The 26,376-nt window shown below is 26.9% G+C and overlaps 3 protein-coding genes and 1 long non-coding RNA gene across 5 annotated transcripts; 2 read left to right on the plus strand and 2 right to left on the minus strand.

The window, feature by feature from the left end:
* The first annotated feature begins 1,699 nt into the window (after positions 1-1,699).
* Positions 1,700-3,732, plus strand: LOC133031973 (uncharacterized). Its single transcript, XM_061105781.1, has 7 exons — positions 1,700-1,897; positions 2,017-2,220; positions 2,511-2,609; positions 2,681-2,962; positions 3,185-3,271; positions 3,380-3,619; positions 3,709-3,732. The coding sequence occupies exons 1-7, from the start codon at positions 1,700-1,702 to the stop codon at positions 3,730-3,732; spliced, it is 1,134 nt and encodes a 377-aa protein (XP_060961764.1).
* A 7,435-nt stretch (positions 3,733-11,167) lies between these two features.
* LOC133031848 (uncharacterized) lies at positions 11,168-12,788 on the plus strand. Its single transcript, XR_009684913.1, has 3 exons — positions 11,168-11,595; positions 11,699-11,942; positions 12,182-12,788. It is a non-coding gene; the product is annotated as an uncharacterized LOC133031848 (long non-coding RNA).
* A 6,575-nt stretch (positions 12,789-19,363) lies between these two features.
* LOC115707134 (protein REVERSION-TO-ETHYLENE SENSITIVITY1) lies at positions 19,364-22,367 on the minus strand. 2 transcript variants are annotated; one of them, XM_061106625.1, is made up of 3 exons: positions 22,110-22,367; positions 20,656-20,975; positions 19,364-19,881 (listed from the first exon to the last, which is right to left on the minus strand). In XM_061106625.1, the coding sequence occupies exons 2-3, from the start codon at positions 20,938-20,940 to the stop codon at positions 19,459-19,461; spliced, it is 708 nt and encodes a 235-aa protein (XP_060962608.1). In that variant the 5' UTR covers positions 20,941-20,975; positions 22,110-22,367; the 3' UTR covers positions 19,364-19,458. The 2 variants fall into 2 exon arrangements, with proteins under 2 accessions (XP_060962608.1, XP_030490865.2); XM_030635005.2 differs by having other exon boundaries at positions 22,127-22,354.
* A 1,011-nt stretch (positions 22,368-23,378) lies between these two features.
* Positions 23,379-25,793, minus strand: LOC115707147 (uncharacterized). Its single transcript, XM_030635016.2, has 6 exons — positions 25,532-25,793; positions 25,155-25,228; positions 24,577-24,620; positions 24,018-24,491; positions 23,849-23,939; positions 23,379-23,634 (listed from the first exon to the last, which is right to left on the minus strand). The coding sequence occupies exons 1-6, from the start codon at positions 25,671-25,673 to the stop codon at positions 23,548-23,550; spliced, it is 912 nt and encodes a 303-aa protein (XP_030490876.2). The 5' UTR covers positions 25,674-25,793; the 3' UTR covers positions 23,379-23,547.
* Between the last annotated feature and the right edge of the window lie 583 nt (positions 25,794-26,376).

Below are 26,376 nucleotides of genomic sequence, written 5' to 3' on the forward strand. Positions count from 1 at the left end.
AAGATGAGTTGTTTGTAGTGTAGTTAAAGGGATAAGTGGTGTAATAAGTACCACACTACACCAAAAATCAGGTTTAGTGACATTTTTATGATATTTTAATGACATTTGTTAAAAAATGTAACTATAATGAGAATAAATGACATTTTAATTAATGACATTTTTTTTAAAGTGTAACTATTGATATATTTTAGTGACATTTTGTAAAAAGTGTCATTAATTGTCAATATTTAAATTTAGTGTAACATTTTAAAAAATGTAACAAGAATAAATTAATAGTGGCATTTATAAAAATGACACCAAATATTAGATTTAGTGACATTTTGAAGTGCCATCTAATTAAGTACTTTTAGTGACATTTCAAAAGTGTTACTAGTAAAAAAAATTAGTGGAATTTTTAATTTTAATTTATTTTTTGAAATTATATTATTATACTAATTTATAAAGAAAAAAGTTTAAATTTAATTAATTTTGTAGACGTAGATGAAAAATAACTTAATAAATATAAATATTGTATCATAATAAAAGTTTTTAAATAAATAAAATTGATCTCCATAACACGGATGTATCAACAGTTATATCTGGCATATCTTTCCTAACCAAACTAATATCTTCACTGTCAACATCGAGAGATGTACCGCAAACTTCAGTTTGCGAATAAGACTCCACATTCTCGTTATGTGATTGCACGCTCATATTATAATAATCTCTAGGATTTATTTTTAAAGCAACATGCCATCCTTCGTGTTTGAGATCTTCCACATACATTACTTGTTCTGCTTGAGAAGCTAGTATAAATGGCTCATCTTCACGCATCAATTTTGTAAGGTTGACTCTTGTGCAATCTTTCTCTTTTTTAATACCACTACTCGAAATCCAATCACACTTAAATAACACAACACGATTCCCTGAACAATAATCTAGTTCGATAATATCTGTTAATATCCCAAAAAATGTAACATCTCCAAAAATAGGATTCGGATCCCTACTACTTGAAAAACTTTGAGTCTTGGCAGTCACAATAACTCCACTATTTTGAGTTTTTAATTTCTCTTCGATTTTTTTATATGAAACCGAAAACCATTTATTAAATATCTTTTAAATCGATTGAAAATATTGTTTGGTCCTTTAGCCAGATAATATAGATTTTCAGAAAGTCGATTATCTTGATTATCATATAATTCTTCTGCCTAATTTGACAAAAAAAAAAAATTGTAATAAATAAATTACTACACTCAATATGTTTGTGAACTCCTTAAGTTAATACAAAAAATTAAGAATTGAAAATAACCTTACCTTTTGTGCAAACCAGGAAGGAAATATCTCACTATGAATCCGATCTAAGGTCATTACTCTTTGACGAGGATTTTGTTGTGCAATGATATTGCGATGATCCCTACAAAATTAATAAGCATTAGACATGCTTACTTAATGCTTCAATATTTTTTATTATTAGAGATATAATAAATAATACTTACTCAATAAATGAGTCTACGACATTACAATTAAATAATACATATCGATGTGCCTTAGTTTTGGTATCCTCGTCTAAAGTCTCAGAAACTATTTTTTCCAAATTTCGACCCGTCGTTTGGAAAATAGGCAGCCCTTCTCTATCTGGATTTGGATTACTATAATTTCTAGGCTTACAGATTTGTTGACAAATAATAATGGTAAAAAGAATGGTAGAAGTCCAACACAAATGCGTGACATTTGGGGTAATCATAATGGTACAAAGATGCAAATCACATGTAATGAATTTGGACAACCACATGATAAAAACGCAAGTAAGCTTACAAATTTTATTGGGACATTAGTACGAGATGGAAAAAATGCTCCAATTAACTACAAAAGTTGGCATAAGGTACCTGACAAAGATAGAATGTGGAAAATCATACAGGTAAAAAATTATTGTTTTTTCAAATGATTTTTTTAGCATTTTAGATCAGTAGTTAAATTAATTTTGAAATTTCTATTTAGTATATTTAAGATTGCTAATGCATGCTTTAAAATTTCTAGGAAAAATTTAATATTCCTCCTCTGGCAGAAAATTGGACTATGCGGTCTTGTGGTAAGGAACTTAAAAATTGGAAAGCTTATCTTAAGAGAACTTATTATTCGGAAACTTTATCTTTTGAGGAGCAAAAAAAATATAAGGACAAAAGAGTATATGCTGGGCAATGGGAGGAATTAATAAAATATTGGGCAACATACGATGCCAAGGTATTTTTTCTTTTAATATTTAATTGAGTATATTATTTTTTTTTTCATATTTCACTAATTTAATATTTATTAAATGCAATTTTATATTTTGTTTTAGAAAATAAGTGCTACAAACAAAGCTAGTCGTGGTCAAAAGAAATACAGCCATACAACTGGCACAAAAAGTTTTGCACAAATTAGAGAGCAGCGCAGGTAAACTACAAAATTATTTGAGCATATAGATTGAACATTGCTTCGTAAGTATGCATACTTTGATTAATATTTAATTACAACTAAATATTCATTTGTAGAAAGAGAATGGTGGAAGTACACCAACACGTGCTGCTATATTTAACGTCTGCTATACAAAAAAAGATAAGAGTGTAACTGATACAACGAAAGAAGTAATGGTATGATCGAATATTTTTTAATTTATGCCTAGCTTGTTGTTTTATTACTTCTTAATTTATATTAATGATAGGTACAATTACAAGAGAAACAAGAGTTGAATGAAGATGTATCAAAGGAAAAGGGTATGAATGACACTTTCTCTGAAGTAATGGGTAAAGAAAAATACGGATCAGTCCGTATGTACGGTTTTGGTGTTTGCCCATCTGACGTATGGGAAAACAAATCCACCAAGAAAGGAAACCAAAAGAAGTATATACAAACTCTAGAAGCTGAATTGAAAGAATTAAGATCTCAAGTTCAAGCCAACAAGCAAAATTACAATGCAAATGACACATCTATTATACCTGACATGGTTAGAGCTTTAATCTCTCTCTTTTTTTTTTTAATAAAATCTCTTTAGTTTTTATTATTATTCCATATTTTTCAATACTTAAAACTGAACAGATTATGTGCAGGCTCTTAATTACAATGACAATGCCACTTCTTCACAACTGGTTACGTTTTAATTTTTCAAATGATTCAAAAAAATTATTAACCAATAAATTATGTTACTCATATGTTGTTATATATGTAGGCCAAAAAGCCTTGTATGTCACATAACAAGAAATCTCGACGTCAGTTGTGGTTTTCATCTTCAGCATATGATATTCCAATTGTTGAGGTAAATATTATTATTATAATATAGTTTAGTTATTACTTAAATATTAATTTTTTTTATTAATGAATTTATTAATTTTTGTGTATTTTTATGTCATAATTTATTGTGTAGGTTGGTGAAATGGTTAATCTTAAGAGTATTACTGCTGATCCTGAAACAATTGCTATTGGTCTAGTTGTTAGTAAAGATTCATCAAAAGAAGTTGGAGGAAAAGAGCTCAGAGATCATTATTCTGAAGTTGTTGTTCAAGTTTGTATCAACCCCGACGAGAAATTAATTAGACCATATGGACAATGCAAGACAATTGGTGAAGTTGTTGGAGCATCTATTGCATGGCCAACAACATTTCTGGTAACAATTAAATACATATTTAAAGTTTTCATTATATATGTATATGGATGATTATTTATTTGTTATTTATTGTGCTAAAAATTATGCAGGTTTCACGAAAATCTGATAAATAACTTCATGATTCAATGATGTGACTTTACTAACATAGAAAAATAGACTCAATTGTAAATATTTTTTTATTTTTATTAATGTTGTATAGATAGTTTGTATACAATTTTTATTATTATTGTTCATGTTTGTTGTAAGAATACAAAATTATTATGTATTATATTTTTATATTGTTGAAATATTTATGTAACAAACTTATTTTAGTTTAAGAATGTTAATATAAAATTATATTTATTACCCTTTTATTTTATGTTTAGAGTTTTTTTATATATTATTGACTTTTATGTTTAGAGTTTTTTTTTTAATACATATATAAATTAAATAAAGAATAAAAAGATGAGTAAAAATTAGAAAATTACGATGATTTATATATATAAAAAAATTCTATTATTTTAATTAAAAATAAATAATACATTATTATATATAATTTTTAGTGCCTTTTAGAAAAATGTCACTAGTATAATTTTTTACATTTTCAAAATGTCACTATATTATTTTTTAAACATTAAATATATAAATAATAAATATTATGGTGACATTTGAAATTGCCACAATTCATATTTAGGTGACATTTTCAAATGTGACTAGAAAACTAATTAGTGACATTTGAATTTTTAGTCACATTAGCATAGCTTACATTTTATAAAGATGCCACTAAAATATAAAATGTCACTAAATATTAGTAATAGTGACATTTTAAAAATGCCACTAATTAGAGTTTTTGGTGTAGTGCCACTTTATGCTCCATTGTTGTTGTTGTGGTTTTCATTAGAAGAGTGTTTAAGAGTTTGTATAGTGAGATATATATGGTTACGATGAAGAAGAAGCAAAGAAAAATATTCATATATGTTAGAGAAGAGATTGTGGAAATCTATATGATGCGTGTGTGTATATATATATATATAATATAGTGAGTCAATTCAATACAGATCAGTAGTAAAACAATAGTAAGAGACAAAACTAAGCCAATTAATGCATTGAAGAGTCATTATATGAAAATGGTATGCAATTAGGGTTAAGAAGAAAGATAACAATGACTTACCCTAAATTAGAAATTTGCTCTTTTCTATCTTCATGCAGAGTAAGATTATTAGACAAAAAAGAAAACTAGGTAAAGAACAATAAAAACTTACTTGAAATAATAAAAATGGGTTGTAAAATGAGCATTAATGTCATACAAAACCCTAATTAATTAGATAAGAAATTCAAATAGCCTTTCTCCATCTTCAATTAGGCCGTAGACCATTAATGTCATCATACCTGTCATTTTCATTTCTTTCAAATTTTAAATAAAATAATAAGAAAAGCTATATTTTATTTGAGTCATATTTAATCAATTAATTTAAAATTACCCACACAAAGTTTTAGTATAAAAAAAATAAAAAGAGTTAATTTAAAATAACAAGTTAGGACTTATTAGAACAGAAAACACAATAATTATTTATTGTGTATAGTTCTTCTCTTCTAACCAAACATTTGGTTCTATACGTACATATCTATACCACTTAATTTAAAATTGAATAATTATTAATTAAGACCAAAAATCAAATCAATTGATACACAATAAATAAAGATAAATAATAAATGAATAGTCTAGTTTGATCAAGACTAAAAATTTGGTACTTATTAGTTTGGTGGTTTTGATGAAGAAAACAGAGTTAATTTGTCTTTGTCTACAAAAATAGATAAGAGCAATATCAGTAACTTTGTCCTAAAAGAGTTAAGTGATGAACCTCTTTCTTCATTTCAGAGAAAAACAGTTTTTTTTTTTTGAGTCTTTATTACTTTCTCAGGATCACTTTATTACTGTCTTTATTTTTTTCCTGTTGCATTCAAGTCACTCATAATAATAATAATAATAATAATAATAATAATTATAATAATAATAATTTCATAAACATAAACATGATCACGATCAGATTATTTATATAAGGTTACTTCTTGCATCACCCTTTTGTGTTAGTGGAGAGTGATTTAGAGGTTGTTATCAATAACCTAAAAAGGGATGACTTTATTTGGGGGATTGAGAACTATATGCGTCAATGCAAGCTCATCTCTACTTTTATGACTAATTGTAATTTTTCTAGTATAGCTAGAAACTGTAACTACGCGGCTCATAATGTGGCCAAATGGGCGTTTGCCAACAATGTTACGGGCATGGTAGAGATATCTACTATACCCTGTTAATATCTTTTGTAATGACCATGAGATCTAACTTCATTTTTATTTATAAACGCATTTTTTTTAAAAAAAAAAAAAACTTCTTCTTCATCTTTCTTGTCCTTGTATTTAAATAGTCTTCCTTATTATTACTTAATTTTTCCTTTTTTGTGGGTTCTTCTCTTATTTATTGTGTGTGCGCAAATAAATATTGGGTCTCATATATAATTTAATATGATAAATTTTAAGTAATATCGCTAACTAATTGCAAGGCGCTACCTTTAATTCACTACAAAAATTGTTATTTTTAGTGATAATTTTTTAATCACAACATAATTTTTTTATGATTAAATGTGATTTTTAGTCACAACAAAATGTTACTTGTGATTAAAATATAGTATTTAGTTATAAGTTATCACTAATTTAGTTTTAGTCTAACAAGTATTGTGACTAAAAATACATTTAGTCACAACAAATTATAATTTTTGTGACTAATACTTTTAGCCACAGACCTTTTAATCACAACATAAGAATAATAATTTATAATTAGTCACAATTTTTTCACTTTTAGTAACAAGTTTTGTTGTGACTAAAAGTAAAAAATTTTGTAGTAATTGGTACCCAATAGCAATGCTGATACTGATTAGTATCAATTGTTATTAGTATCATATTGCTATATAATTAAGTATTGAGTCTCGTAATAAGTTAATAAGTTAAGGGTACTTATTAATTAAGACACGAGACAAACACAATTGTTTGTTATTAATTAAGGCCTCAGCCAGAAGCCATGCATTCATAAATGAACTAGGTCTTACACAAAATAAAATTGTGTTAAAAAATATAATAAAATTATAAACGATATAAGGTACGGTTCACTGTGAAAATTAAAGTGAAAAAAAGATAGGTGTGGTAATAAATTAATTAATGATATGGTAGTACTTTTAATACATATTGCTTAACCTGAATAAACCGCCCAAATCAAACTGAATAAAGCGACAAAAAATACAACCCGAATAACTTTACGAAAAATTCAAACTGGCCAATGAATAAATATTCAACCCGCCCAAATAACCTGACTAAACCAAGGTACCGTTTGGTAACACTTTTGTTTTCTAATTTTTTAATCACAAAATGAAAGTAAAATTTTTGTTTTTAAAAATTTTTCTTTTGAAAAACAAAAATGCGTTCTGTAACCACTTTTGTTTTTCAATTTTAAAAACAGAAAACAAAAGTGTGTTCTGTAAAGTTCATTTTCATTTTCATTTTTTTTATTTTATTTACGTCTAGGTTCGGGGTCGGATTTGGGTTCAAGTCAGAGGTCGGGTTCAGCGCCAGGACCGTGGGGGGATTTGGGTCCGGGTCATGATCGAAGTCCAAGATATTGATTAAGAAAAAAAAAACTGTTTAAAAAAATATTGAAATTGATTTTTTTTGTTTTTAAAATTTTGATTCTCAATTAAAAAATTGAAAAGTAAAAACAGTTTTATAGAACATGTTTTTGAAAAATATTTTTACTTTTTCAATTTTAAAAACAGAAAACTGATTAAAAAAGTGTTACCAAACGGCACCCAAATAAACCGATTTACATACTTTTTACTAAAATTATTTATAACATAATATATAAATTACGTTCAATATTTGAACTATTTTACATTTAAATTTTGTATTTTATAGTGTTTAATTTGAAATTTAGAATTTATAGTTGATATTTTTTATTGTATTTGAATATTGAAATTAAAATTTAAAATTTACATATGAGTATGATTTTTTTTATTTTATTTTTGAATTTATTCAATTTATATTTATTTTTTAACATTAGTTTTTTTTTTTTAAATTAAATACTTCATTCATAGAAACATTTTTTAACATTAGTTTAAACTATAACTATTTTAATCTTAAAAGGCATATACTATACATTTATTTTTTCAAATCAATTATTTGAACACCAAAAACTAACAACAATGAAAAAAATAAAAAATAAAGATCGGTTTAAAGAGGTTAACCCGATCAAACCGACGAAAATCATTGGACGGGTTACAATTAGATATTTGCAACCCGGCATTTATATTGGGTTGGTAAAAATACTTTATAACCCGACCAAATCGACCGATGTACACCCCTATTGGACTGTCGCGTCCCCGCTTTAAGTCTCCATTAGGTCCTTACACCCACGGAATGATAGCTCTTATACACGAGTACGTCACTCTGGCTTCTTCCTGGAATGACTACTGATCCTACAAACCAACACGAGTGATTCTAGTGTGCTTTGTCCTTACGCAGGCTTCTTAGGAAAACTTTTCAGGAAGTCACCCATTTTGAAATTATCCTAGATCAAGGACACATAACTATGGATTTCTTTCATTGAAGGCTTCACGGTTTTGCGTGAGGGGTGTGTGGATTCGGCTATGGCCGAATTGGTAGGAGTTAAGGAGGTTTTGAGTTGGATAAAGAGGAAACAATGGGGATCGGTTGTGCTTGAAACCGATTCCTTGGTTGTTGTTCAGGCAATCCAAAGTATGGTGAACATTCCTTCTCCTTTTGGTCTTCAAGTGGCGGCTTGTCGTTCTCTTATGGCCGATTTGTCGTTAGTCACAATTAATTTTGTTAAACGTTCTGTAAACAAAGCTGCACATTGTCTTGCTCGTAGCTCTTGTTTGTATTCAGATCGTATTTTTAGCGAGGATAATGTTCCTGCTGATTTTTTTTCTATTGTAATGGTTGAATCTTCTTATTAATAAAGTTACCATTTTTCCTAAAAAAAAAAAAAAAAAAAAAACTATGAATTTCTTTCATGATGGGCTACCAAAAAAGAAGATGCATCTTGTTGATATAGATAGTACTAATCAATTTATTTAAGCTCTCTTCAACTGTGTAGTCCCATACCTACACAGCCTCGGAATCATCATACTTGACCTTCTCCAGGCGAGTGGGATTGTACAACTTACCCAGTATTTTTCCTTACGGATAACGGGACTACTGACTATCACATGGACTCGAGTCTGAACCCCAAATACGAACCTTGATCGTATCTCAAACCATGGATCTAGTCCCGAACCCGGCTTCGAACTCGAACCCGAACCCAGGACCTCGGGCTCATACCCAACCCTAGACTAGCAGCCAACTTAAAAATTAAAGATAAAAATGAAATTTAAAAAACACACTTTTTTTTTATGTTTTAAATTAAAATTGTTACCAAATCTCATCTTATTTTTTAAAATAACAATCTTTTTGAATTGAGAATTTTATTATGATATTATTTGCATTGACACAAAACAAAACATTATTAATAGTTACATAGTTACATTACAACTTTTTTGATCAATTGTTTTTACATATTAACTACACCTACATTAAATGCTTCATCAATGAACTAACGACCAAATATAATAATTAATTAGTCATCCAAAAAGAAATTCAAGTAAATTATATTGGTTTCAGAAATCTCTATACATTTGATAATTTGTGTTTGGACAGTTGTGTCTGTTTGTTTGTTTGTTACAAAACAAGTTTAATTGATGAAGCTCTTTCTTGGTCTCAGAGGAAGAACAGAGCTTATTTTGAGGTTTGATATAATCAGTAACATAATATCTCTATCTTTTGTTGACAATGACATCATTATCTTTGAATTCATTAATGCATCATCAATTAACACTCTTTGAATTTATTGTCTTATTGCTTGTAATTAACTGAGTTAATTAGTTTGTTTTCTGAAACCATTGGACTGGGATTATAACTTTAGATTTTGTGAGAGTAAATTAAATTGGACATTGTGATTGTATGGTGGTATAATGTATGATTTGTATAATTCTATCACCAAGTAAACCAAATTTAGTTTATTGGTAATTGATAGGGCCATTAATTTAAGACATATCTCTAATAACCAATTATTCTTTTGTTTTATAAATGTGTTTTTTAAATTACATTTTTAAGCTAAATTTCTGTTGAGAAATATAAAGTTCATCTTAGTAATGAAAGGAGTAGTCTATACATCTTATGTATAATATTTAGTTTCCACATATTATCAGTGTGAGACTCTCTCAAGATGGTAGTTATTTTTTGCTCTCTAATCTAAAACAGCTTGATCACAAGTGACTCTTTTGGCTCACTATCCCTGAATCACGAGCAACTCTTTTTAGCTCGTCTTTTTGGACTAATTTTTAGATTTAGATCAAATATTCGTTAAAGTTTAATTTGGCTTTTGATACCATGTTGAGAAATATATGGTTCAGATCTCAAAATCTATTGGTAATGAAAGAAATAATTAATTTATACATTTTATGTATGGTATTTAATTTTTACATATTATTAATACGGGACTTTTTAACATACACACTCCAATATTCTTCAATTGAGCTAGCCCCAAGGAGTTCTAATAACCAATGAATCAAACTAATTAGTTACAAACAAAGGAGTAGTGTGACTATTTGTTCTGATATTATTGCATTGAAAATGTCCTTTTTATTTGTGGTGTTTGTCTTGTGTGAAAGGGTACTGTTTTTTCATGTCTTTTTTATTTAAGGGAAGTACTTTTTAATCTTTCTTTTCTGCTCTTTGATCAGATCCTTTACTTGGTTTACCAATTACTTTTTTTTTGAAAGTGTTCTTTATTGTTGCTTGAAGAATATGTTATGTAATTTATAGTAAAAAATGTGTTAAGTTGTTTTATTTAGCTATGTTGGTATATATATGTACACCTAACCTTACCAACTGGCAGATTATTCCCTTTGACCAAATCCTTAATCCATAATTAGACTTAACAAACACAACACTATGAAAAAATATACTACTAATATATTATTTCATGAAGAAAATTCGTAAGAATTAGTTATATAAATATATATAATTTTAGGCTAATTAGTAATTTTTCTCTCCGAACTTTGACATGTACTAAATCGTGTTTCTTAAACTTTTTTGGCTGTTAAAAATTCTCCCTAAACTATTAAAATTGTTAGATTTAAGGACTTTTGTCTAATTTTAGTAAAAAAATTCTAACATCGATGAAAGTTTAGAGGGCATGATTTAGTACATATCAAAGTTTGAGCGGCATGATTTGGTAGATATCAAAGTCTGGGGAGCATGATTTAGTACATAAACAATCACTAAAACAGTAAAATTGAATGAAATTAGACAAAAGTCTTTAAATCTAACAATCTCAATAGCTCAAACGAATTGTTAACGGCCCAAAAAATTCAAAGAACATGATTTGGTATATGTCAAAGTGGGAAAATAGTTAATTAACCATAATTTTATAACTTTATGCTCATGCAACCATGGTACTCCAAAACCCTAATTGATTAATAAAACCCTAACTAGAATAGGAGTAGACAATAAACAAATCAGGGTAAAGAGCATCAAGAAGTTAGCTTAAATAAAAAAAGAAAAAGCTGTAATTTCATTATCAAATTAATGCCCCAAAAGCAAAATTCAGAGAGAGAAAAAAGGTGAAAAAGTACTTAACCTTAAATAGAGAAAAGAAGACAAAACCAATTAATGAATAAGCAAATGGATGTGAAACCAAGAAACTGGATCTGTAGTACTGTGGAGTTGTATATATATACATAAACGCACATATAATTTTCCACATCTCTTCTCTAACATACATCAATATTCTTCTTCTGCTTCATCACCATATCTTCAAAGCTCTCAAACACTCTCATCTAATGATAACTATAACAGAAACAACAGCTACAATAATGGATGGTGAACAGGTAGTTTTCTTTTCTTTTTTTTTTTTATATGATTACTCTGTTATTTTTAATATTTTGAAAAATGTATTATTCTAACTCTTGTATTTTTATTTTATTGTGATAGATCAATAAGTTAATGAAACTAGAAGAGAATGAAGTTGATAGAACAAAGGAGTGTGAAATTCAATTCGCAAAAATCTTCAATCTTCAAGATGGTCAAAATTTGTTTGACGTGATGTTGTGGCGCATTGTATGTAGATTCGGTCTTATGAACGTCATCATACAATGCACCACAACAACACGTCAAACAAATCTTGATCATTCTATATCATCATCATCAATACCAATTGTTTATTGATGGTAAAGAGGTAATATACATATATATAATAAGTGGTATTGGATAAAAATTTGTTGTGTATTTTCTTAATAAGACTATCAATTAGTTATTATCTTTATTATAAATTTTTGTGATTTTTGAAAATAGTAGTTTTGACGTAACTTTTTCATATAAATTAATAAATACATATATATTTATATAATTATATCATTTTATTATTTTTATATTTATGTTTTTTCTAACTTTCATGTTACTAATTTATTATGATAGATCAAAGACTCAATGAAACTAGAGGATGATGAAGTTAAAAGATTGAAGAAGTCTGAATCTCAATGTGCTGAAATGTTTAAAATCGTGATGATAGTTGAAGGGTTTCTATTTACCCTTATGAATTTCAAGTCGTTTACAATAGAGTGTAGATACGAGCTTGTAAACGTAATAATACAATACACCATAATCTGTTTATCTTTAGTGAATATCATTGGTATTCTTGGAGAAATTCGGTCGGCAAGTATTGTATGATATTCTCTCCATACTGATATTGCGAAAAAATTCAATAGTAAGAACTACTATCATTATGGATGAAACTATATGCTCCAACACATCTTAAGAATGTGCATAGTGGTAAGAAATATTATAGATATATTTATGGAAGGATTTATTGTGTTGTTGTGCTTTGGAGAAGTTATTGTAGCACTGAGTTACAAAAATGTGAGGGTTTTTATATCATGTGTGTCACTTTAATTCTGTTTTAGAATTTAGGGTTTAGGGTTTTATATTTTTTTTTTTTTTTCTGAGAGTGGCATTGGCCTAGTTTGTATTGTAAGAACTTATTAATGATTTTTCTTAATTATCTACATTGAGAATGATTGATTAATCTTGTGTTGTTTGATTTTGTTTATAAGATTATTTACTTCCTCATATTTAAGAGTACTTTGTACATTTTTCTTATATATGACAAGCTCAACTCAGGTGAAGATTAATAATATGATTTTTAGAAAGGAAAAGAAAAAGGCAAAGTTCTCATTCATTTGTTTTTTTGTTTGTAAAAATTGTACTTAAGAAACTAAAATTTGTAGATGAAATAAGAATAATAATCACTATTTTGAATTTAGCTTGTTTCATTTGCAAATTCAAAGTGTTGAAGCATATTAATTAAGTAATAAATAATAATAATTTTTTATCGGTTAAATCCAAAGAAAAGAGAGTTATTTTCTTTTACAAGATCAAGGCTTTCAAACTGGTCACATATTAATATAGCCTAGCCTATAGGTGTCAAAAAAGAAAAATCTAATGTATCTATATGCTATGTATTATATGAGTTTTTGATTTTCTTTTTTTTAAAAAAAAAAAACTGAAAATTATTTCACAAAACCTCACCATGGTTTATTTCTTTGTTGTTGAGTCACTAATAATAATAATAATGATAATAGAATCTCAAATCTTTTGGGAACAAATGTGACAAATAGTCTTTTATTGTGTTTATGATAAGAATAGTGTACCTGAAACACAAGATAAAATAATAATCATTTTAACAATAATAAACTATATATTAAGAGTTGAAATATTAATTTTAACAAACTGAAAACATATCATAGTAATATAGTTAATGAATTAATGTACCTCAATTATTATATGAAGCCTTTCTTACAAGTTTTCTTCATGAAGTTCCTTAATCTCTCCCAATAACTAACATCACTCTTACACTGATTATGCCTGATAATAAGTTACATAAAATTATTCAATAATAATAATTTTATTGCATAAGCTTCTACACTTTCTTAGATACCTAAAAGGATATAAGAATTATGATAAAACTAGGAAACAAAAGCCGCGCGTTGCGCGGTCTTAAAAAAATCATAAGCTATAATTATTATTGAAAAAAGTTTATTTTTTAAATGTGAATTTTTACAAAGTTATATCATAGAAAAAACTGAAGTTTCTAAAAAATAATAAAAATGCATTGAAAAAATATGATTTATCTTATCATTCTTTTTTTTTTTTTTGAATGGATATCTTATCATTCTTAGTCTTACATATATGAATTTTTTTAATTATTAACAATTAATTTATTAAAATATCTTTTGAGAAAAGCTTTTAAGGTGTATTTTTTCTTAAAAATCGACGATCACTATATTTTAAAAAAAAATTAATAGTCACTAATAACACACATATTTTTTCACTGATAAATTAATAAAAAATATATAAAACATTATTTAAACTTTCAATAATAAGTTACAATTATTAATATTAATTATTACTTATTTTTTTTTAATAATAGACATACAACAACTTAATTAATTAATTAGCTTATTCATAATTTGTAATAAATATTAAAATTACTACAAAAATAGAGAGATTAGCAAAAGAAGAATATACTGCCACCTCTTTAATTAGTTTTTTTTGTTGTGGGAAAATTATTATCATATTATTGTTGCATTTATTTTTAAATAAATATTATAAGTTGAATGATCATGTAACTTTACTTTTTACTTAATTAAATTATTATTATTATTATTTTAAGACAAATCAATTATTTAATTATATTATTTATGTGAAATTAAAAATTGAAATTATCAAAAATTATGAAAAATAAGATATTTAAAAAATAAAGTATCATCTCACCTCTCTATATTATCATTGTTTTTTTTTTTTCACTTTTGAGAGTATTTTTTGTTTTTAACAATCCTATTAGAGATGAATTATTATTGTTCAATTAATTTTTTTAATGCTAAAAATGAGTATCATGATCACATAATCATTATTAAAATAATGTCAAGACATTTATTTTATTACAAATATAGAACCATTAGCATTTATTAACACAAAATATATTTTAAATAAATAAATTAAAAATAATATTTTCCATCATGTACTTGTTGTAGTTGCCTCTATTTTTAGGTATGATCATTATTATTTTGCATCATCTACACTATTGAGAGTGGTATAACATTCTCTATGCATTAATAAATCATCTCAATATTTAATGAGAAAAAATGTATTGTAAGACTAAAAAATTATACAAATAGTAGGAAAGAGAAAAAATGAGAAAATATCTAATATTACACTATATATATATGTAATATCTATACATGTGTATAAAAAATGGAGTAAAAAATGATAAAAAAAAAACACAAATATATTGTTAAAATATTTACATAGAGAAGTGAAAGGTATGAATACTTGACATTATAAAATGATGATGAAAATAATAAAAAAAAATTGAATAAATATAAAAAAAAAATAGAGAAAATAAATAATTAGAAAGAAACCTCATATAAAATGCTATTTTTTTAGCATATATGATCATCCATGGCAATTTGTTCCAATCTTTTTAATCTTCTTCTTAAAATTCTTTTCCCTTCCCATCTTCATATATGTGTCAAAGTGTTTGTATTTTTATATCTTCAACTCATCTATATATATTATATGGAATATGAGGAGGTATAACCAAAGGTCTCTTAAAATAAATTTTGTAATTATAACATGAATTTATTGAATAGTTTTTTTTCTTTTGAAGAATGCCAAAAGCTTTATTTATCATAAAATCAATGCAAATATTAATGTAAATATGAATTAACATATAATTAATTAAAATAATTAGAAAATGAATAAAAATTTGAGAAAAAAAATGAGAGAATAGAAAAATTAGCTCTTTGAAAAGTTAAAGGATTACATTATCTATCCTAACATTAGAATTGTATAATTATATATATAAATATATAGATAGATATATAAATATAGCTATATGTATATACTTTTTTGCAATATAAATATGTATGCATATATTTTAAATTGTTAAAGATTAATCAATTATATAGGTTTACGAAATTACTATACATATATCATATTTTTTGGGTGTAATAAAATATCTATATATATATAGATGAGAATACTAATAGTTTAAAAGAATACTAATAGATTATAAAAAATTAAGAATGGGGAGGTTACATTATTTTTTTTCTTATTATTCAATAGAAAAAATTAGAAAACATAAGAAAATAGAGAAAATAGAGAAATGGAAGGAAAAGATGCCACATGAATGCTCTTATGCTTTCCTTTATTTATATATATAGATTGTATAACACCAAAAACTAAAATAAGATTTACATTTAGGGAGTAAAAATATATTGTATAATAATAATTTTATGTTTATTTTTTTTCACAAGGTATTAATTATAAATTTCTCCATTAAATATCAACTGAATTATTATTAAATTAGCTTTGAGGTTATACTATCACATATACATAAATATATATATCATAATCAGTCAATCAATATTTAACAATGATATTTAATTTAATTTTACAAATAAAAGTAAAGAATTTTACTACTAAAAAAAATAAAGTGATTAATATATAAAAATTAAAACATATCAATTACTCAAATAATAATATAATGATAATGAATTGGTTTACCTCATTTTTGTGATCTTGTTGTTGACATTGCTCTTCCTATTATTGGAGAAAAACACCATTAAAAAAAAGTTAATGAATAAGAAGAGAAATATAATTAAATTATAATATTAAAATATATAGTATAGTAGTTAATTATTACCATTTGATGTTATTATTAAAATTGAGAAAGAGCTTTCCACCATTATGAGATTGAATTACTAAATGGGATCCACGTGGAATAAATCCAGAAAACAAATAAGTTTTACCAAAGTGAAAAGTGAGATATTTATATTTGTGATGAGAAGAAATATATTTGGAAGCATTAGGACTTATTTCTTCAATAATTTTAAATCTCCTAGTGATATTATCTATCAACACTGAAATCTGAATATAATACTCAGATTTATTCTCAATTAACACTTGTATATCTTCCTTCTTTCCCATCTTCATTAATATTTATCTACACATTACAAACAACAGTTACGACAATTATTTAATAATAACATAAAATTTTTATAACTAAATATGGCTTTTGGTCACAACAAAAAACTACTTGTGACTAAAACATAGTATTTAGATACAAATTGTCACTAATTTATTTTTAGTCACAACAAGTAATATGATTAAAATTACATTTAGTCACAACAAATTGTAATTTTTGTGGCCAATACATTTAGCCACGGACCTTTTAGTCACAACATAAGAATAGTAATTAATAATTAGTCACAACTTTTTTACTTTTAGTTACAAGTTTTGTTGTGACTAAATAAAAGTAAAAAAATTTTGTAGTAACACACAAAAATAAATTAAATTAATTCAATATTCTAATAATTAAAATTAATAATTAAGTAACCAAAGCTACCTAATAAAACATACCTTTGTTAATTATAAAAAATTAGTATTGATTGATTATAATGAAGTAGTATTTATAATATACATTTTTAAGATTCCTATTCCGATTATGATTTTATAAATGATTTTGTATTTGAAATAATAACCGTAACTAATTATTTTGAAATTTAAAATATTAAAATTATATCCTTTTAGATAAAGAAATATCTAAAAAGTGTGAATATCTTTTTTTTTAATAAATAAATAAAAAAAAGATATATTAATTTGCTATTAGTGAAAAAGAATGTGATTATAAATATCTTAAAATATCATATTATAATAATAATAATAATAATAATAATAATAATAATAATAATAGGAATAGGAATCTTAAAAGTATATATTAGTTATTAATTTGGGCCGTGGATGGTTTAAACGCGAAAGAGTGTGATAAATATCATTTTGTTCAAGAAAATAAAAAATTATAAATATTATATATATATATATATATATATATATATATCATCATCATTATATTACCAAGTTCTCTTTGTGATCATCGCATCATCAACAACAACAAAAAAAGGTACGTATGATTATACAATTTAATTAACAATTTTATATACATATTTGTATTAATTATTATGTTATTAGGGTAATTTGAATTTTTAACCACCTCAAATTTTAATTTATGAGCATAATTGGTTACATGTTAAAAGTTTAGAGGTATAATTTAGTTTATAAACATTCGCCACATTAAAAAAATTGAATGAAATTTCAGTAGGAGTTTTTAACAACCTAAGTATAGGAATATTATTTAATATATGTCAAAATTTAAGGACAAAAATTTTAATTAATCTATTATTTTAAAATATTGCATTTACTCAATCTATTTGCTAATTTATCATATGCAGAGAAAAATTATCATAAGAAGAAGAATGAAAGAAGAGGGAAGAATGATACGAATTTCTAATTATTTGCAAAATAAGAAAGAATATATTATTGTGTTCCTTACTATTGTGAAAGGTAGCCACCATAATATTGAAGATCTGTACAAGAATGTTAATAATTTGAAGTATGAAAAGTTTGAAAATATTCAAAAGCTTGGAACTATATATCCAGGTCAATCTATAGATGTACCATATAGTAAACTTATTATGAATCGTTTTCCAAATTATATGACGGTCATACAATTTCATGTGAGAACTGTACCAATCTCTACTCAGTGTAAAAAATCTTTTAATTTTCCCAATTCTTTTTCTAAAATTTACTTAACTAGTACACGATCATCATCATCATCGAAATCTAACAATTCCAAATACAATTACTATAGTCATTCTTTAATAGAAGATGAATTTAAAGGTTGTAAAGAAATCACAATCTTCGGTCATGATGGAGTTATTGTTGCTCATTCTACTTTAGGATCTTTGTATCTCCAAAAACCACCGTAAGTTTTTATGTTTATTAATTTTTAAATGAAACTTTATTCTCAATACTATTTATTAATATTGTTTTTTTTTTTGTTAATTTGTTTCGTGTTGTTAAGCTTAAAATTAATACATTATTTGAAGAAGAAAGTACAAGAATTATCACCTGATTACAGAACCATAAATAATTTTCTAAAGAAGTTGCAACACGAAGATTCATTCAGGTAAATTTTATTATCTATTATTTTAGCTTTTAATTTATATATTTATTTATTTATATATGAATATAACTATATATTTTATGATTTACTTTTTCAGGAGCAAAACTAAACTGGAGTAGATTTGAGCATATGAGAAAATTTCAAGTTCTATTACCTAAATTTTATTTTTAGTGTATATTTCTAGGGTATCAATAGTTAAACTTTTATTATTGGTTTATCATTTATTTTCTATTGAATTATTAATTTTTTTTTTTCTATAATATGAGAATACTCTTTTAGTATTTGTTATTCTTCAACTTGAACACTTTAAAAATCAAGTTTATTTATTTTGCATGTGTTATGTTATTTCAAAACATATTTATTCTAATTTCATTACGAATGAGATTATTTTTTGTCTTTCTTATCATTCTAAAAGTCATATTATGAGTCCGAAATAGACGTGCTAGACCTGTGCCAAAAAGAAAATTTCTCCTTTTAAAATTACACAATTTTCTTTTACTAATTTTGAAAAATACAATAATTTTTTCTAAATAGAAGTCGGAAAATATGTTTTTTTTTTGCTATAACTCACTAAATTTTAGAACCGACCCTGCCCTGCCCTGATTATAATCTATGCTTGAGTTGAGTTTGTCACAAGAAAAATCTACAAAGTAATCCAAAATGTGAGGAACTAACATTCATGCAAGCTCTTAACACAATAAGTTCCTAAGAAAAACCAACCCAAAAGAAGTAAAGAAAATAAAGAAAGTCCAATCAAGAATGGCCAACCAACCATGACAACACCAAATATTATAACCACCATGAAAGGGAAGAATGACCTTAAGATTGATAACCCATCAACCCATTTCCCCTTTAAGAATATCAGTCCCGCCACGTTTATCATGTTCCAATTCATCGATCCCTCGTAACAAAGTCGATTCAAACAGTTGGCTACAAAAGAGTGGCAATTGCAAGTGAAAAGATTGTAACTTTTGTGCTCAAAGTATCGCATACTTGACTCTAGGGCGTCATCCCAAGTTATCGAGCTTCCGAATTCTGTGTGTTTGTAACCGTGCATGCATGTGTGCCTCGAGATGTTCGGGGGAAAGCAACACTGTATTATTGACATTTCAGATATCAGAAAAACAGTTTTTAGAAATAGTAAACATGATTTTAGATGCTCTTAAAGAAAATAGCTTAACTAGATAATAATTTTTGGTGTCATTTTTTCCCCCTAAGAACTTAAATGGCTTAAATAGAAGTATGTTATGTATGACAGGTTGTATTACTCGAAATATCGAAAAAGCATCATAAACCCGATGCGATAATTTTGTTATCATCACAGGGTGGACCTTCTTCCAGTATGTGTTAAATTCTGTTATGTGAAACATGCAAATTGTCAGAAGGCCTTGTTCACAAACTAATAAAATCAACCCAAATCTGTTATATCTGAAACATGCAAATAGAATCATACAATCATATTGGCAAGCACTAGGGAACTCATTAAAGCCCACAAAATAATGAAACAAACTTATAAATTTCATGTTTTGATTTGGTTTGGTGTACTGATCCAAGATCATTAGTCAAATTCATCGAGTACTTCGAATTTCGAAACCAAACCAAGCCAACCAAAATATTATCTACTTTATATGTCACATACAGAAATAGTTTTAAGCAATGATTATAAGCCTTCATTCTAACTTAATTCGGATTGAGTTCGAGTTTCTGTTTGTAAAATTTTAAAACTAAGAAAACACCAACACACTCCTACTTGCTACTTTTAGAAACAGATTATGCCTTCATAAACCATTTAATACCAAAAAAGCTAAATTTAAACGACACAATGTTCGTGAGTGCAAAACAAAGCCATTTCATAAGACGAATGTACCTGTTCTCGGTCAAGTTGAAGATATCTGGCTGCAGAACCAAATGCAAAATTATCAACATTCACAAAATTGGAACCTGAAAAGTCTAAAACAGTTCCATCTTCTCTGCAAATGCCAGTGTGTCCAATGAAAGGGGCCAACCAAGAGACAACCGGGAGAGGAGTCCACACCAAGCAACAAGGAAACTTCGCCTTCTTCGAATCAATCGGACTTAGGGGCCAAAACTCGTGCTGAATTGTTCGTGTAGATCCCATATGTTCAATATCATAAGCTGTTTTTAACTCCATTGTAGAAACTCTTCCACTCAAAATTCTCAAACTTTCTGTTCCAAACAAAATAAGACAAACAAAAGCTTCAAACTTTCTTCTTTCTTTGTTGCTTACAATATCGAGTTTGATCTTACATAAGTCAACCTAGAAATTTGTTTCACTTTTAACTTAAACTTCAAATTCTTGTTTCCAATTGTGAAAAATTTCAACACATCTAACTAACTAGTAACCTTTATTATAAGTATATACAACAAAATAAGATGTACGTGATAAGAACCGAGTAATCCAAGCTCAATAAAACCAATAAAACCAGCAATAGTAACAGTAGAATAATAGCCAAACAATGGAAAATTATATTGAATATCTGAGAAAAGCCAATTACAAACCGATGGGAGCGCTTAGATCCCTTCGACGAAAATATAGTTTTAGTCAATTCATTGCATACCCTCCTATTCTCTTACTCACCTATACATACAGTAATTTCTCGCTCGAAACTACCCTCGCAACAAAGACTCATTTACCCATTTTATTTACTATATACAGTAATCCTAGAGCCTAACACTAAGTTACCAACTCACCACTAATACAACAAAAGCTTCAAACTTCCTTTCTTTCTTGGCCATGGTTTTACATAAGTCAACCTAGAAAATTTGTTCACTTTAACCTAAAATCCAAATTTTTGTTTCCAATTGTGAAAAACTTAAAGACATATTACTAAATAATAACTTTCATAAGAACTCTTCTCCATACATACAGTGCCAATTTTGATCACATTACATAAACTTCATTGCCATAATATCATTTTATAGAGAAATAAACAATCTTTAAAATACAATTGACAGAGAAATTAAAGAACAAGTTTGAATAATTTCACATTCAACAACCAATAATTATAAATTTTCCCAAAACCCAACAAAACCCAGATGCTCAATTTGATCACTTTACATAAACTTCATTGCCACAATATCATTTTAAACACAAAGAAACAATCTTCAAAATACAATTGACAGAGAAATTAAAGAACAAGTTGGAATAATTTCACATTCAACAACCAATAATCATAAATTTCCCCAAAACTCAGATGCTCAATTTCAATATAAACAACTCATATCACATTACAAACAAAATCAACAAGATCTAAAACAAACCCATTTTGAATAGAGTAATGATGAAAAATCGCTACTAACCTTGTTAAAGCACTGACCTTTAAACACTTAACAACTCAGCAGCGAGTGCAGAAAGGGCTGTTCAAGCAAGAAAATTGGGGTTAAAAAAAAAAAATTGAAAGAGAAAATGAGATTATTATTAATAGAGCAGTTGTGGTTGTTGGTGTGCACCGCCATTGAAAGCAAAATGAGGTTTTTTTTCCTTTGGTGGCTGTTTTTGGGTACCAAAAATGGGAAGATGCATGAACTTTCCCAAATCTCACTCTCACACTCAACTAAACTAATAAATAATTAAGCGGTAAAACTTTTTTATATTTTAATTTTTATACACTTAAATTTTTTTAACAAAATCACTTTAAATTTATTTTTTCTACAAATTTGACGTGTCATTAATTGGATGATCACTGTATATACATAAAAATAAAATCAATTGATATTTAACAATAATATTCAATTATTATCTTAAATTTACAAAAAAAAAAAATATATAAGAGTATTTTGCCCAAAAAAAAGAATTAAGAGGATTAAGTATAAAAATTCAAAACATAAAATAATTTTGGCGCAAATAATCCAATAATAAATAATAAATTAAGATAGGATCTTTCTCTTTAAAAAATAATAAATCTAGTGGCTATAAATTCTAATTGAATATTTTAATATGGACTAAATTTTGAGTTATCTTATATTATATTTAATAGTAATGGATGATTTTTTTCCCACCAATTATATTTGAAAAATTCAACAATATATATTTAAAAGAAATTTATTGATGCACCCTCTATTTGTTTTGCCATCTAAGAAAATTTTTTGATTTAATTATTTTTATAGTCGTCTAAGTTGTAGTTATTTAAAACATTCTCCACTCTTTTAAAAAGTTCAAAAAAATTTAATATGTTGAAAATAAAATTCAAATATTTTATTTCACACACGTATAAAATAAAAGAACCTAATTCTTTATTAGCTTTCCAACCGCACCCTAAAAGCTTACACCACAATTTTTTGTTCTTCTTTCTTTCAAATTAATTTGGCATGACACTAATAAAAGAGTCATTTGACAATGAGATCAAAAACCACCATTATGATCACAAAACAATCATAGACCATCATAATTGCATAAAGTAAATCAAGTGAAGTTATTTCACAAAATTTAATATTTCACATTATTAATTTAGCAAATTTCACTTTATGCCAAGTTGTGTCAAGTTGGAATATGAAACATAATTTGCCAATGAAATAATTAAAATATATTATGAAATATAAATATGAGTGGCATTATTTATTTAGCCACCATTAAGATAAAGGAATACTTTTATTATATTGAGCATTACTAATGTTTGATTTGGCCAAAAGAAAACAAGATTGAAAATCACTTTGAATAACATTAACTCCCATATGTGACATGATGAGATGAGAGTTAGCTTTCTTGGCTTCATTATTGCCTTAATTACAAGACTTATTATTATGCTCCATACTTGGGAGCTTTCCACAGCTTGAAGGCTACCTCATGCACAAACCTATCCGCCGGTATTACCAGATTTCCGCCGTTCTGCAAACAAAATTGACCATACTTGTTAATCTTGACAACCAAGAAACTATAGCAATCCTCCCCCAAATTCGTAGGAGCAAACACAATTACATGTCTAGCCATTTGAGCTTTACTTACTAACTATTCTTAAGTTCAGCTAACAGCCCTTTATAATCGTATTGAATTGAGTAATATTTTGGGTTGTGTAGTGATAATCTCATGAGTCATGACATACCTCTTTGAAATCTTTAAAGGAAAATGTCTTTGCCATATCTTTGCGAGTCACAGCATATTGCCATTGAGCCATAAGCATAGGAGAATGGTGTCTGTTCAACAAAAAATATTAGCTCAAGATAATTTCTGTTGTGAGAAAATAACAGAAAACTATTAAGCATTTAACTCACCTAACATTCTTTCGTTGATTTTCGCCTTTCATGGTGTAACTTTGACGAGGAAATAGCACTGAAAGATCAGATTTTTCCTCGTCTTTCTTAACCGAAATTGAGAGATTTGAAGAATCATCAACATCTGAAACACTACCATAGCTCAACACAACGGAAAAATGGAGCCGGGAACCAATTTCGGATCCAAGTTGAGCTACATTCATTATGCCTCCGACCAAGGAATTGATGAACTCCAAATCATAGGAAGCTGCCTTGTCCTTGTTGTCACCAGCACCGATATGCAAGAAAACTAAATCGAATTCGCTCATATCAACCGTCTTTCCTTCTTGAAATCCAAGCAATTCGAGCAGTTTAGAGTGATTGTTGTTTTTGTTACTAAAGTCCTTCAATTGCAACACTGTGAAACCGAGTTTGGAACCGAAAGATTCCAAACTAGAATTGCTAGTGATTAAGGCAGCTTTCATTCCCATGAACCTAAAGTTTAATGATGATAAATATCAAGTACTGAATATTGAATGGAACAAAGCTGAAATGATTGAAAACCAAAGAGATTAAAAACCTTTCTGATATGGTTGGAATCAAGGGCTGGCTAATATCTTCATTCTGAAAAATCAAGTATCTTAACTATTAAAAAGAAGATTAAAAAAACTATGACACATGTAGAATTTCGCCCCGAATTACTTCTTTGTAAGAAAATTCCCATTGAACTAGGGAAATAATTGATGTGACCACAAACCACGATTATAATTATAGTATGAATGTTTATTTAGCTAATTTAAGCTAGCTAGAACTAAGTATATGGCCTTAAATATTTAAGCATAACTCTAAAATTACGGATATACAATCCTAAATTTTATCGTTAAAGTACTATCTATGCATAAACTCTCAAATTACAATAGATTAGTCCTGAATCACTCTTACATCGAAAACTTGTTCGCAAAAATGAAAAAAAGCAACTAAAAAAACATATTTACAATCATTCCATAGTTCAAGGTAATTTTTTTACAAAAAGAAAAATAAATAATGATAATTCAAGAGCAAAATCCTTTAAGTGTCATTGGGAAAGATGCTATATATTCAATAATAAAACTAGAATAATAATCAAAAGAGTTATAATTAAATGATTATTGATCTCACCAAATTGAGATGAGCTTCATATGATGCATCAACCAATATTCCAAATTCCCTAACTATTCTGTCATCCTGGTTTTCTGCAAATCTAAATCCAAGTAAAAATCCCAGAAAGTATAAACAATATCAGCAAAAACAAACACATACCCATTTGCACTAACTTCACTATTTCTTCATTCAAAGGATAAAAATCAAAACTTTCATACTTAATTTATGAGCCCTAATTAAATAGACCCATTTGTCATAAAACTCAAAAAAGGGTATTATTAATGAAAGTTGATAACTTTAGCCATGGAAGAAGTATATAAACATATATATGGGTATATACAAATATTGATTGTGAATATCTTAAGAATTGAGAAATTAGAAAGAGAGATAAGAACCTGAAGAAGGAGCATTAGGGAGGCTTAAGAAGCCACATGAAGCTATGGAGGCAAGAGAATGGAGATGGGTATGTGATGAGTGGATGAGAGGAGCGAAGCCATCTCCGTAGAGTACAAGAGCTCGGCTTGGTTTGTCCGCCATTGTTGTTCTGTTTCTTCTTCTTTTTTTTTCTCTGTTTACACAAATCAAAACTGTGGGTAGTGAGTGAGATTGAGAGTGACAATAAAATATTGGTTTGTAAAAAGTATTTAATTTCTTTATTTTTTTAATGATATTTTTTTTAAGACATTGTTTCTTTATTTTTAGAGGAATCTAATTTGGTGAGAAAAAAATGTTTTTGTTTAAATATAATTATAATGGATTTATTTTTTATACATATAAAAAACAAAAATATTCATTAACAAATAGAATAAAATTTATTACATAAATATATAGCTCAATGGTAAAATTATCTAAAATAAGCTTTTCAAGTTGTTTATAATAAAATGAAAGAAAATCCTAACATGGAGTTCACTCTGGCTGCTTTTCAGCTTGGTCAAGGCTCTAATACTATTTTGTTACGTCTCTGCTTAAACTTTTATTGGGTCTTCGCTCACAAATTTATGGCTTTTATATACAAGTATGTTATTCTGACTGCCCTATAAATCAACAACATGAGTATTTACATAGTGCTTTGTAATTATGAAATGAAAAACTATTACATCATATTTTTAATAATTTTTTTTGTTTCTTTGTAAGGTCACAATTTTATGGCACACTAGCTTTTGAGAGCTCGCAATAATTGTTTCATAAGTTAATAAGATTAAAAATATTTCATGAGTTTCTATGCCTTATTTCTCCAAAA

This window comes from Cannabis sativa, chromosome X (assembly GCF_029168945.1).
Source record: "Cannabis sativa cultivar Pink pepper isolate KNU-18-1 chromosome X, ASM2916894v1, whole genome shotgun sequence".
NCBI classification, from domain to species: Eukaryota; Viridiplantae; Streptophyta; class Magnoliopsida; order Rosales; family Cannabaceae; genus Cannabis; species Cannabis sativa.